At 37.4% G+C, this 14,797-nt stretch overlaps 1 protein-coding gene across 1 annotated transcript in view; it reads left to right on the top strand.

The window, feature by feature from the left end:
• Positions 1 to 14,358, top strand: part of mRpL45 (mitochondrial ribosomal protein L45) — a 143,514-nt gene extending 129,156 nt beyond the window's left edge. The window contains exon 7 of the mRNA XM_067147473.2: positions 13,622 to 14,358. Within this exon, the coding sequence (XP_067003574.1) occupies positions 13,622 to 13,903 (282 nt within the window). The 3' untranslated portion in view covers positions 13,904 to 14,358. The remainder of the gene's footprint in view (positions 1 to 13,621) is intronic.
• The last annotated feature ends 439 nt before the right edge of the window (positions 14,359 to 14,797 follow it).

Here is a 14,797-nt window from a genome sequence, read left to right as displayed (position 1 = left end):
GGCTGAAGAAGGTCCAGTAGGGTCGAAACATGTATCTTTAATGTGTTTTTAATCAACATTTAATGTATTAACCAAGGTTGACTACTGAAATTTAGGGATGAACAATACAACTCTAATCTAAATAACAAACACAGCCTCTACAACCAAGGCAGTGACAGGTTTGTGTTTTTTTGTTGTTGTTTGTTTGTTTCATTTGACATCAGCTGTTTTACACCAGGCCTAATGTGGGAATGGTCATATTCGCTGATAAATTACTATCATTTTGCTCGTCTTCATTACCAGGACTGATCACTTAAGTTGCTGAATCTTATTTGGCACCTTCTGAAGCACTTTCTGGCACTTTGTTGAACACAGGATTTTCCTCTTTGGAAAGCAGTTTCCCAGTCCCATACCTTAATTGATATATTGCTGGTTATTCTAAGTTCCCAAGGAGGGAATTAGATATTTTTCCACCAATAGAGCATGTCAAAAAACAGATCAGATGTAAGGCTTTTCAGCCATTTGCTCTATTAACCAGCATTTCGTCTTAGGTCTGACACTAGACTCATCAGAGTGGGATGTGTCAGACCCTACCCACTGACGCTGGGGTGTATGCAGGTGAACTTATCAGAAGCCCTATATAAGAGGCACAGTCTGATAACTGCATACGGGAGATAAAACTCCACAATGGAATTATTGCCCGCCTAGTAATTCCAAATGGAAATTCTAAGTTCCCAAGGAGGGAATTAGATAATTTTCCACCAATAGAGCATGTCAAAAAACAGATCAGATGTAAGGCTTTTCAGGCGTTTGCTCTATTAACCAGCGTTTCGTCTTAGGTCTGACACTAGACTCATCAGAGTGGGATGTGTCAGCCCTACCCACTGACGCTGGGGTGTATGCAGGTGAACTTATCAGAAGCCCTATATAAGAGACACAGTCTGAACTGCATACGAGAGATAAAACTTCATAATGGAATTATTGCCCGCCTAGCAAACGCCTGAAAAGCCTATATCCCACCACCCATGAATGAATTAATCCTAGAACTGGCAACTGTATTCTTCTACAGGTTTAATTTTCTTCCTGTTGTGCTATCAGCTCATCATCAGAAAGCACAGAATGTGGTTAATATTTCTTTGAGCAACACTGCTTAAATTTTCCAGTCTGCAAGTCTCACGTCTTTGTGTGCTTTGTTTGTAAACAAACTTCTGCTTAGCTGCTGGTTTAGCATCTCGTATCATAGTTTTCTAGTCATGTGAGTTAATAACCGTGTACATGTATAATAATTATTTTTATTAGTTGTGCAGAAAATATAGCATCATCATCTGAGGAGCATCATTTCAAATCGTATTAAGTGTGCAGATTATAATTTTACAGGAAGTTAAAAAAAAGTCATTCTAATTATAAAATTTCGCTTGATACGTTTTGAACCAATTCACTGAACGAAATACGTTTTGATACAACCTTTTATTCACATAATATGATTTGAAACGTTCATTTGATTCCAAAGATTTTTATTGACTTTATTGTTAGCTACAGCACATCATGTACAGTAAATTAAGTTATTATTAACACATTGTTAATGCTATATGGATGTTGACAGTCTTGCAAGTAATCCTTCTTCCCGATGCAAAAAATTAAAGTTACAGTCGTCATCATAAGTTGGCCTACCAGTATCTGACGTTGAACCGATGTGTAGTGCTGAAACATAAAATTGCAAACTGTTGAACTCCTTCCAGTTGTCTCCAAATCTGGCTTTCAGCTGGTTCTCAACATCCAGTTTTTTAGCGTCAGGTAATGCTCTCGGTTTATCTATTACAGGAGGTTCATGTACCTGGCCCAGCCTTATGCCTCGTTTCAGAAGGGTTACAAATCGCTTTGAGGGGTCATCAAACCTGTACGTTGATTCCCTCTTTACTGTAACGTGCTACTGACCACTTTTCTCACTTTTCTTCAGAATCACCCTCTTCATTTCTTTAATCCCGTCCAATTTCTTAAACTGCTTGGCGAGGATCTTGTAGTTCCTTGTAACCCATTCTTTTCCTAGAGTTTTACAGTCCCCACAGATTGATAGATCTCTTGGTATTCCTTGGAAGTAACGATGTCAGAGCACTTACGAAGAAACATTTCTACAACACCAAAAACCCTGCCTGTGGGTAAAAAGGAATGTCTTCTGACAGGAAAGATGACAACGATCATGGAAATATTAGCGGATGCTTTGGTTTGTAGACAGTAAACTGGAGCATGGATAACATGCATGTTCTTATTTCGGCCTCCACATCCGTCTGCGAACAGCCTGATACAGGTGATTGGTTTATCGTAATGTACCTCATCTAAAAACGAAGTAACAGCTGATGACACCTCGTTTGGCCCTCTTCCAGCCACAGTCTCATTCTATACATAAAATTTTGGATTCTGAATACTGACATCAGTAACAAATAGTGCATAAAATGATATTTGGCGCAAATAGAACGCTTCGCCAATTGATAATTTAGGCAGTGGTTGTACCTGTTGCAAATCAAAGCAGAAGGACATTGTGTCAGCAGGTCGTTCCCTCATAAGTTTGTGAAAAGCCTGTGAGTGAATTTTATGTGTTCCCAAATCAGCTAGTAAATGGTTCTTTTTAGCACTATCTTTTTCAGATTTAATCTGAAAGAGTATTCAAGCACAGTAACTACAAGCATCCATGGGTGGTGTCCCAAACCCAATGTTAATCTGTGTACAGAAAATATTCTGGAAGAACCACTTTTTCAGTTTCAGGTCCGCGGAAACAATCGCATTATACATTCTGTGGAGTCTGTTTATGTTCAACTCTGCTGGTAGATAAAGCCTCTGACTTTTATTCCTGTTGTAATGCGATTCCCTTCCTCTTAACGGAGAAATAAACGCAATCACCTTTTTTTTTTTTTTCTTTGCAGCAAACAGAGCACTCTTTCTATTCCCACCTCTCTTCTCTCGAACACTTTCACCTTTCTTAACAGCTTTGGATATATTATTAATCCTGGTTTGGCTTATCCCGAACAATTTCTGAAAGAATTTTGAGCAGACCACTTTTGCTTGATCACCAGCATTCACCTAGAAAAGAAGAATAAACGACTAGTATAGCTACGCTCATAAGCTGTATTCCGTTCTTGTAAGTTCAGTTGTACTCTGCAATTATATCAACTTTTTCATTGCAACAGAAGGAAGATGAGAATAAAGACCCCCATTACTTATTGCAATTGACTGTTTACTGAATTACTCAGCTGTTCACTACAGATAATGACGTCCTAATAATACGAAATGACCCGATCTAACTCAACAGCGTTAAAAAGCATGTCCTAATTGGCGGGAAACCGCATCAAAACGTATTCTGACCTTGACTGCATTTAATACGTTGCACCATCCTGAGGGGGGTTTCTGTCTTGCACCATATTGCTCCGAAGTTGAGCAACCATTTCTAATATGTGCGTCAACTTGGGTGACCTAACAATTGCTCCGGCTATTTTCCCCTCAATCATCCTTCTCATTCCTACAGATCATTAAATGGATGAATGCATAATAAAATTGATGCTAAGTGTCGGTAGCTATGTTCGCCTTAAATACTCATCGTATAAACAGTTATCGCATCATAGTATTTTAGCAATGTCGTAACCTTCAGTTTTCCTATCACAATATTTGATATGGTAATCCTTAAATTGCCACGCGACACCTCTCAGGGATAATTAAATTGCATCTACGAATCATACTATTTTAACGTGAGATCAACTGAGACACCACTTTTCCCTTTCTGCAAATTACTATCGATACCATTCATCATCCAGAATCAATTCCAAGCTTTCAAGTCCAAATCATTCAGAGAAAAGAAAGAAAATAAATAAAATATTTTTTAAATGAATTAATTCAAAATTATTTATATCATAATGACATTAGCCTATCTCCTAAAATAATAACATCTAAATTGGATAATCTATAATTTATTTCATGATTCCAGAATCATAAAAGAAAATCTACTAATAATTATCATCATCAATTATCTTCCTCTTCTCTAACAAAGAAAAATAAAATTTAATTTAACTTCAATCTGATTCAACTATTCTTCTCCATTAGTTAGGCGCATCACAAAAATAAGGATAAGTTCTCTTAATTATAAAATTGAAAGTACATTTTCTTTCTATTGAAAAACGTAGTATCATATTTTTAGGTTGAAAATAAATCTAAGTCCCTAAGCTTAAGTAATCTCCATTCTAAATATACATATCTGTGTCCATCAGTTTTTGTTTCTTTCTTTTTTTTTTTTAAATGCTTATTTTCATCATTATCAAATTGATATTCTGTCATAAATCCCTGTGTTTCTTCTTATGTTATAACGTTAGCAATCGCAAATAAGTTCCAAATATATATCAGCCCAAAATGGCTATTTCAAATATATATAGTTCTTTAAATGAGGAATATTGGTCACCTCGATCATGTCATTTGGTTAAAATATTCAAATAACACCTTGAAATTAAATGTAGGTATCGTGTAAAAAAAAAAATTATAATCGTAGTTCAAATAGAAATTATACCTAACATGTTTTATGATTTACCAATATTTAATCAGGTATCAATAATTCCGTAGGAATGCATTTGGTAACCTATTTTATCTAATTATGGTAGAGATTTAAATTATGGGATTATTCTATGAGTTAAATTCATTCTCGACAACAAACTTCCAATAATATTCAGTACAACATTGATATATATTATCTATGAAGACAACAAGTTTCCCTTCTTTTATCTCCTACTTGGATATTTCCTTTGAAGACAGTTTATGGTAACCCATATACGAAATATGCGATGTATTTCATTGTACTCGTACCACTAACCCAATATATATCTCACATTACCATAATATATTTTGCCGCATATGGCAAACATCACCATCGGCCCATAATACGCCGTATTTACCGCCAAAATTATCCATAAACATATCTATCTCTCCATTTACCAATATTAATTATCGTAATATATCAATATTTACTCCCATGAACATATCACAGCGAATAATTATTCATAATTCCGCATTAACATGCCACTCAAATCATAACTTCCCTACGTAAACATTTATCATTTCCAACATGACGGCAAATCATTTTAACATCACATAAATGTACTACAGCGGTACTCTTTTGGGTTAGATTTCATATATTATACGCATAAATACGTTAGCCTGAAAATGAAATGCATATATAAATCAAATAAATTAATATGTACTCACAGTTCATCGTGTCGTATCAGCAAACACATATAGGTTGTTCAGAAATCAACTATCTTCTTTAAAAATATAAAATTGGGGTTACGTCACTTTATATACGATGTTTTTGTCCCATAATGGTTAAAAATTACATTCTAAATCTCTCCTTGCACAGTTATAAACATTTCTATGTTATGGCATTGATTGTAAACTCTAGAAGAAGTACCTATTGCCATATTAATAATAATAAGTCAACAAGGACACTCTCATTGCGAAGATGGCAACGACTGTGATTTTATCACGAAGAACTACATAAAAACAAGATATCAATGTTCACTACAAATACAACTACTATATTTACTGCATATTAATTTCAAGAAAATAAAATAACTCTTTGGAACTTATCTTGCGATCACTGACGTTAGATGACTGGCTTTGGCTTCGATGTTGTCATCTTAGGATTGCGTAGAACGACTCCATCCTTCGTTACGTCACCATCGGGTTGTAGTTTTGGGACTCGGGATAGTAGAAACAGCTGGGCGGGCTCTGTCGGACAGCCGGCTCCATCTCCGATTTAGCCTCTCGTGTTGTAGCAGTCAGTCATATATGAAAGAAACATTTCCAAAGCGGGAGTTAATTTCACATCCATACTCTTAGGAATGAGTATCAAGTTTGTATCTAAGATTCAGGTTTTTAGGACAGTAATTTAAGGTTAATTCTTTGCGGCAGTTTAACAGTTAAAATATATCAAGTTAACTCTCTAAAAATTTCTTTTGTTCGGCTAATCAACCTATACTGCGTTATATTCAACTTGATTCCTCGTAGGGTCTTGAGTCTATACACGGACTACTGTTCGGGTATTTTCTAACTCGCTCTTCTCGATATTCGTTCGATTATATTTGATTTCCAAATATTCTTTCGCTTTGCAGGTTCTCCAGCCGGTAATTACTGCAATATCTCCCTTCTTCTTTACACGAAGATTAACTTTTCTTCTCGAGGATAAATTTATGTCGTTTTGCGTAACGGAATTTTTTTTATTGTTCAGCTACTTCTTCTTTTTTAACAATTTTGAAAACCTTCTATTATTTTATCACGGCCGCATGGATCCTTTATAATTTTCCGTCTCAGTCCGTGATCTAGGCATATTTAATTCATAAAATAAATATCTTTGCCGTCACGTGCATGGCCTTCTTGAATATATACGTTCGTATAATATATATACATTCCGAAATCACGGCCTATTTTACTTAATATATGCATTCTTTTCTGACGTATGGCCCAATTACGTAATCTTCGCGATCTCATTACCGTGCATGGCAAACTTATAATGTCATATTCCGACCTTTATTCCGATATCAGGACGATGAAAACGGTACAACGTTTTGAAACGATGCTCTTCGTCTTCAAGCAGTAATAGTAGAAATCATATGTCACTACATTTTTCCCCATAACAGTATCGCCGTTAAACAGTTGAAATTTTGTATAGTGTGTTTCAGATACACTATTGGCATTTTTTATGTGCTTCATGATTGTGTACAATTGCTCAAAGAAAGAATGAGTGTGTACTTTTCTCAGAAACAGTTGAACCTATATGTAATGTTTGTTGTGGGTATCCCCAGGTTTATATCTGCATGAAAAGTGAATTATATTTTGATTACCTGTGACAATAAAGTTCTGTGAATAGTCCTGTACTATCAACATAGATGAACTATGCACGACAATGACCTTACTGTCCTTCGAAATAGTCTCCTCCCATAACTATGCACTACGATACATGACCTGAAAACTTTGTAGGAAGGCTTCCTTTGGGACGGTGTTCAGAAGCCTTGTCACGCTTCGTTGGATGTCAGGAATATCATCAAATCTCTTTCCTTACAAAGCGAGTTTGAGTCTTGGGAATAGGAAGAAGTCTGGAGGATTGAGATGTGGCGAATATGGGGGATGTTCAAGTTGCACCACCCCCTTTTTTTGTCATGAACTGTTTGACGATATTGGCTGTGTGCGGGCGAGCGTTGTCATGGACAAAAAGCCATGAACCTGTTGTGCATACTGGGGTCATACCCTGCGTAGACGTTTCATGAAACGGGTCAAAATTTCAATATACCGTGCAGCATTCGACGTCGTTCCCTCAGGTAGAAATTCCTTGTGGATAATGCCTTGACTATTGAAAAAGATGATGAGCATCGTTTTGATGCGTGACTTTTCAGCTTTGACCTTTTTTCGACGAGAGGATCCCGGAGAACGCCATTCCATGCTTTGCTGTTTCGTTTCAGGGTCGTACTTGAGACACCAGGTTTCATTCTCAGTGACAATACAGTTCAAGAAATTTGGTGTTGCATCCATCGTTTTGACAAAATCCCGTGAAGCCTCTTAAACGTGCCGGCTTCTGATCGTCAGTCAAGTGATGTGGCACAAGATGAAAACACGTTTTCGTCTTCCCTAACTTCTGGGTAACTATTTGTCGCACGAATTCACCGTTAATCTGCAGTTCATCCGCTACCATGTGCACAGTTAATCGCTGATCATTCTTGATTAATGTCCTCGCCTTCTCATTGTTTTTGTCACTGACGGCGGTCGCTAGTCTTCCGCTAAGGGGGTTGTCAGAAACACTTTCCTGGCCTCCTCGAAAATGGGCGAACCACTCGTACACACACTTCAAGGACAGTGCTTGATCTTCATAAACACGTACCAGCATCACATGTGTTTCGTTCAGTGTCTTGCCAAGCTTAAAACAAAACTACACGTTGATCTTTTGGTCGTTTATATTTCTATTCACAGTTCATAACCAACGCACTAAACACGCACTGTGTCAAACAGGTCTTACACGGCACACACACGATGCTCAACTGAGCAATATTAGGAGCAGGTGGTCAAAACGCAGCGTTGTGTGTCGCCAGTATTGCCGGATCAACCGTTCTGATTTCATTCACCGAACTTTATTGTCTCAGGTTGTATTGAATGTGACGAACATATAGTTCATTCCCCCGCTTTTTTTTTTTTTTTTGTGACCATACATGTGATCCAATTTTGACTTTTATATTTAATTCAAGGTTTATGGTTTTGAAGACAATGGTTATGTTAAATTTGGTAGCAACATCACACTCCTCATTGTTTCGGTTTCTTTCACAATTTATAGAGGACTTGTTTTTAAACGTTACTCTCCAAGATAGATTCCACTACATTATTTAATACTGCCACTTTTAGGGTTAAAGAAGACTTTGATTCTCTATCTTTTGGCAATGAATTGTTGTCCTAAAAAATTGCTTTTCTATGTAAATTAGCACTTGTGAACAAAACACTATGCACACGTACACAGTAAAAGTCAGCCTAATTTATCATAATTATATAGAATACTTGAATGTAATTCGCATTGCAGTGTTTGCCTGTAGCACTCGAGTGCTTCTTAACCTTGAAGTGCACACACTGTCAAAATCAGTGTAACAGCCATGCATTTATTCATTTCTTGCTACTTGGACTTTTTCTCAAAATTCAGATGCTATCCAGCGTGTGAGTTGTGTGAGTTACATTGTTTCATACCTTTCGTTGTGATAATATATAGCATACCTTTTTTTCTATTCCATATAATTTTGTGCAGTTTGGGTGAAATCAGGAATCATTGATGTCTACACTACAGAAAAATGGAAAATGTTTAGTCATAGGAAGAACATTCAAAACAAATTATAATTCTTCACAACAAAAGCAGTGTTTAAAAATGGTGTATTTTAGGCATTTTTGTTGCCTACTAACACCGTCTATGGTATGAGGAATTGGACATGTAATCATAGTTTCTCAATTTTATTTTTTATATTTCTGAAATTGTTACCTTCTTTACGAATCACTATCGATCTATATATGTCACTACCCTAGTTCAGTACTTTTGTAAAACCATAAAAATGTCTGTTTCAAGATAAAAAATATTTTAAAATGTAGTTTCTATGTTATCATTCAGGAAATGTATTAAGAAAACACTAAGGCTGATTCTCCACGAGCAGGTAAAATGCTGCTACAAACTCGCTTGCGGAACAGAACTACGGGCAGTTTGCACGCCGCGGGTGTACACGTCCATGAGCGGGCAGGCGGTTCTAACGCCAGCAGAGGCGTTATTCCCGTTAGCGGTAGAACAGCGAATCATACTCCATGGGGCGGCAGTGAGCAGTTCACCCGCCTCTGTCGCACAATAGGAACTGCCTGGAATGTAGTATTTTCTTTATGTTAGTTCCGTATTTGTAAACATGTTCGACACTGAAAAGTTTATTTGTAAAATTGAGGCTAGACCTGCATTGTACGATTTTCAATCTAAAGAATACTCAGATAGAGAATTTAAATCTAAATGCTGGTCCGCTGTTTGAAGATTGGGATGATATTGATGTTACTGCCAAGGATGAACGAGGTGAGTAATATTTAATCTACCTATAGTTTTGTTATTATATATTTGTTATGTGTGTTTGTTTAAATGTAAACTGGTTTCAAACATGTGGCTTCACGCGTTAAGGTCAACATATCGTCATGTGATGCAACACCAACGAAATGTAAATTGCCATATACTTTTAACAAATAATGTATTAATACATTAGGGGTTAATATATTTTATTACGATGGTTAAGAATTAAATAAAGAAATATACTTAAGAAAAAATATATTGTCTACGTATGGTAGGTTTACATAGTTCACATTTTTTTTCATTTTATATGTTTACATATTGTTGATCGTTCTGTAGTCACAACAAGTCTGTGCATCTTTCATATTTATAAATGTTTATTCTGCCACGGAAGAACCCCAGGACTGTTGAAATATTGGCAAAATGATTCTCTTACGTCAGTTCCCTTCAATAAACCTCCTACTTAATCAATTTCTGCCAAAGTACGTGGTAGAGTATCCTCGAAAAGGTACCCATCTCATCGTCGAACAAAGTTATGCAGAATACAACAGACCTGCACCACAATACTGATGAACTCTTGGTGTATCGCACAGTGATCACTGAGGGGAGGTCCTACTAGTCATTCTACAATTATCCTTTTGTTAATCTTCAGGCCCCAGCCAGCAGTCAGCACTGCCGGGGGGAGCAATTATCCCTTTATACCAATTTACTACTACCTTTGTGAGTAGCCTCGCAAACCTTTGGCAGTTTTTCAGGCTCCAACTAGCAGTTTGCACTGCAGGGGGGGAGCGGTGGTGGTGGTGATTATTACTGTTTTAGAGGAAGTACAACTAGGCAACCATCCTCTATATAATACTAATCAGAGAGAAAGAACGGAAGGGATCCAGCACTTCAAAAAATGAAGGTATCGGCCAAAGGAAGACAAGGGCCACGAAGGGCATAAAAATGGAAGACTCCCTAGGCCTCCATATGTAATACCGTCGGGGTCGGAAAAGAACAAGAGTTGACCAAGGAAGGTCGGATAGGATAGGTGTGAAACTGAGAAGCCTGGCACAAGTAAGTGGAAGCAATGCCAGGACTCAGCTAAGGGCCCCGTGGTCGCCAACCCACGCTCCAAAGTTCAGACCCCCTGGGGCCCTTTTAGTCACCTCTTATGACAGGCGGGAGATACCGCCCCCACCCACAGGGGGAGCAATTATCTCTCTATACCAAACCCCTACCATATTCGCGAGTAGCCTCGTGAATTTCTGGTAATCGTCGAATAGCAGGTGAATACCACGACCCTCTGCGCAGAGATCACTGTGGGGAGGGCCCACTATTCCATTAACTTACCTTTTATTTAACTTAATTGTTGTTTTGGTTATTCGAGTATTCTTATCTATTTTTATGCTTATTATTATCACATTATTATTTTATCTAGAGTATAGTTGAATATGTTCACCTCGCTTGGGCAATGTTATTTCTCTCCATTAAGGATCTCTAAGGTAGGAAATACTGTAGATCTGGAGGGAAATAATAATTATAATAAATAAATATAATAAATAATAAATAAACTCCGGGTGTATTAACATGGATGAATGCAGTACTAGCCATTTGTTACTGTGAATCCCAAAGGCACATTCTACCATACGCCGTCCTCTGCAATGCCTGTAATTATAGACCTGTTTTTCATGCGTAAGACCCTTTGTTGGATAAGGCCGCATCATATGCTTAGATAATCCAAAAGCCTCATCCCCGATCAATACGTAGGGCACATCAGGTCCTTTCGTACAGTTGTATGGTACCGGTAGTGGTTCACTAGGTGGAAAATCTAAAGCATTGTTCTTCAGTCTTGCTCCCAAATTTGACTTCTTGAATATACTTGAATCACCTTCATGTCCATAAGATCCAACATCTATGGCGGTAAAGTAATAGTTCGCATCTGATATGTCCATCAAGACAATAGACAAAACTTCTGGAAGTTGAAATACTCTGAACCTGAGTTGGGTGGACAAATAATTCTAATATGTTTGCCATCAACACTTCCAATACAGTTAGGATACTGCGTGATTTTCTCAAAATCTTCAGCTATCTGCAACCAAATTTCCTTAGTAGGGGATGGCATCTCCTTTGGTTGAAAAACACTCCACATAGCAATGCAGGTTACTTTGATAATTTTTGGAATCATTTTTCTTGATATTGAAACTCATACTCCAAATCTCCAAAAGTCATTCCTGAAGCCAAATACCTATAAAAAAATACTTTGAAAGATTGAAAGTATCTGAAAGGATTTTAAATACGTGGGCTCTTTTTTTTTTTTTTTTTTTTTTTTTGCAGTTAAATGGATGGCTATAAGGGACTGCTTTGTAAAAGACCACAGGTCCGTCATGGTCACAGGCACTGGTCAACCTGCATCAAAGAAAAAAACAGTGCGTGTACTATGACCAACTACAGTTCCCTTCACCTCGTGTGAAAGGTAACCAAACAACATCGTCTTACATTGCTCCACCTTGAACCGAAGGAAATCATGTTGAAGAACCAGCACAGACTACACTGGGTGACAATACAAGCCCAAATGAAAATGAATCAGCTGCAAACTCCCCCAACTCGTCACCTATAATTAGTAATTCTGCTCCAGGTGAAAGGTGTGGAAGAAAACGAAGATGTAACAATCCTAATGAAGTTATTAGCAAGTGAACTGTTCTGGAAAGATGTATTGTCTCTTTTACCAAGGACCTAACAAGTATATTGGCTACAAGTTTGTAGTTACAAAAAGAGGAAAGACATTCGGATAATAATGGACACAAGGCTTTTCTTTCATCATTCGTCCCCAAACTTGACAGAATGCCCCTACATGCAGCAATGCACATACAAGGTCAAATTTTGCAAGTTTTTTCAAACTACTTTGAACAGTTATGTAATAACTTATTTGTGTTTTTTTCTCATGTGGTCAATGAAATGAAAAGGCGTATGGCTTTTAGTGCTGGGAGTGTCTGAGGACATGTGTGGCTCGCCAGGTGCAGGTCTTTTTTATCTGACTCCCGTAGGCGACCTGCGCGTCGTGATGAGGATGAAATGATGATGAAGACAACACATACACCTAGCCCCAGTGGCAGCGAAATTAACCAATGATGGTTAAAATTCCTGACCCTGCCGGGAATCGAACCCAGGACCCCTGTGACCAAAGGCCAGCACGCTAACCATTTAGCCATGGAGCCGGACATATGGTCAATAATATTAATTCATTTCATGTTTTGGTATTGTAAATTTTGTTTATAAGTGGATACTTCATTGATTGGTTCATTTTCTTACATAATAAATAAATAGAATGTAAAAATATTAGAGTTGTAATTTGCACTTACCTTAATGTCACCACAAGTTGGATCAATGTTTTTCCTCATCACGGTGTCTCGTTTAGTAATATGCACCTTAATAAGTTCAAACAGCTCATCGAATGAAGCAACTGACACTGTATAATATTGGAAAAACACTTCCGGATAGCTCCTGTGTTCGCAAAACATTAAATGAAATTGCCCAGTGGTGAGCCGATTCGATAACGCAGGGTGAGTCCACCAATGTCTTTTCTTACCAGGTTTCGATTTAATATTGCTAATAACTGTAGTTGAACAGTTCCGACAACACAACCTATTTGTACGACATCCATCATTATAGTATGGCAGGTTTATCGCTGGTAGAAAATGGCTGCACGTGTGGCCAGCGGTTTTGGCGCTGTTTACAGGCCGCTCATGTAGAATAGGCAAAAAGTTTGGCGTTTTACCTGCTCATGGACAATCAGCCTAAAACGTAGTTCTCTTAGTATGAACAAACTAGAATTAAGGATATCTTAGTATAGAACCAGATCGATCAAGAACTATACTACGCATCCTTGTTTGTCTCTCACAATCTCTTCTTTTTTTTTCTCTCTCTTTTTTTTTTTTAAATGGTGATCTATGGCAGTATACTGCAGTTGTAGTTTAGTAAAAAATTCTTGAATTAATTGTGTATTATTATAATGTTTTATATCTTTAATATACCACAACTTGGTAACAAAGAGTGACTTTTTCTCCATAGGTTTTGGCGATTTATGATCGCTTTGGTCGTTTGATGCATGGGAGTGAGATTTTGGCTAAAGATGTGTTGGAGTATGTCGTGTTTGAAAAACACTTATCTAACCAGTATGGTCAGTGGCGTCTGCATGACAAGATCATTCCTGACTGGATGCCTGCCAAAGAACCTGGACTGAAGACTTACAGACTGCCAGAGGAGGTCCCTACTGAACAAGAGACTAAGCCAGTAGAAGTTCCTGAGCCTAAAGCTGATGAACCTCTGACAAACACTGCAGCTGTAGCATAAACTATTTATTGAATCCTTCATTTATATTTTGTATTGTTACAAGTTCTGAACAATATCGTCTGCTTAACCTGACAAAATCTGAAATTCCCTTACCAGTACTGGCATACTGTAGATAGCATGTTTTCAGCTAGCATTTGGGATCAAGGCTAGACAAGGTATGGAGCTAACTGTATTACATCATGTATACCACAGATTGAATATGTGTGGCTTCTTAATTTCCATATTCTCCTTTACCATTAGGCTTGTTACTTACTATTAGTGAAAACAAATCTGTTGATTTCAACAAGTGATCGTGATTTGTAAGAATATGGGGAAAATCCTGCCATTAGCATCAGTATGACTAGACAAGGATAAAGTAAGCCATCTAATAGTAAAATTTGTCATTTCTAGATGAAGAAAACATGGGAACAGCTAACACATATATGAGGGAGTATCAAAAAAAAAATATATATATATATATATATATATTTTAAAAGCTGTATATTTTCATTTTTTTTTTTTTTTTTTACAAAACAACCTTATCCCTTTCAAAATACTCTCTGTTACAGCTAATACATTTGTCCCACTGGCGCTTCCACTATTTGAAACATTTTTTGTAGTCATCTTTAGAAATGGCTGTCAGCTCCTCCCTTGTTTTCTTTTTGACCTCTTCAGTGTTGTGAAATCGGTGTCCTTTCATGCCCCTTTTCATGCGGGGAAATAAGAAGTCGTACGGAGCCAGGTCAAGCGAATAAGGTGTGTGGGGCAGCGGAACCATGCCATTTTTAGCCAAAAACTGTCTAACAGAGATGGCTATGTGTGCAGGTGCGTTGTCGTGGTGGAAGAACCAGTCTCCTGTCTGCCACAAATTGGGTCTTTTTTGATAAACACTGTTGCGCAATCTTCTTAAAACTT

The sequence above is a fragment of the Anabrus simplex genome, chromosome 5 (genome assembly GCF_040414725.1).
Source record: "Anabrus simplex isolate iqAnaSimp1 chromosome 5, ASM4041472v1, whole genome shotgun sequence".
Classification (NCBI taxonomy): domain Eukaryota; kingdom Metazoa; phylum Arthropoda; class Insecta; order Orthoptera; family Tettigoniidae; genus Anabrus; species Anabrus simplex.
Note: the sequence above shows the minus strand (reverse complement) of the source record. Positions and strands in the feature narration are given on the sequence as shown.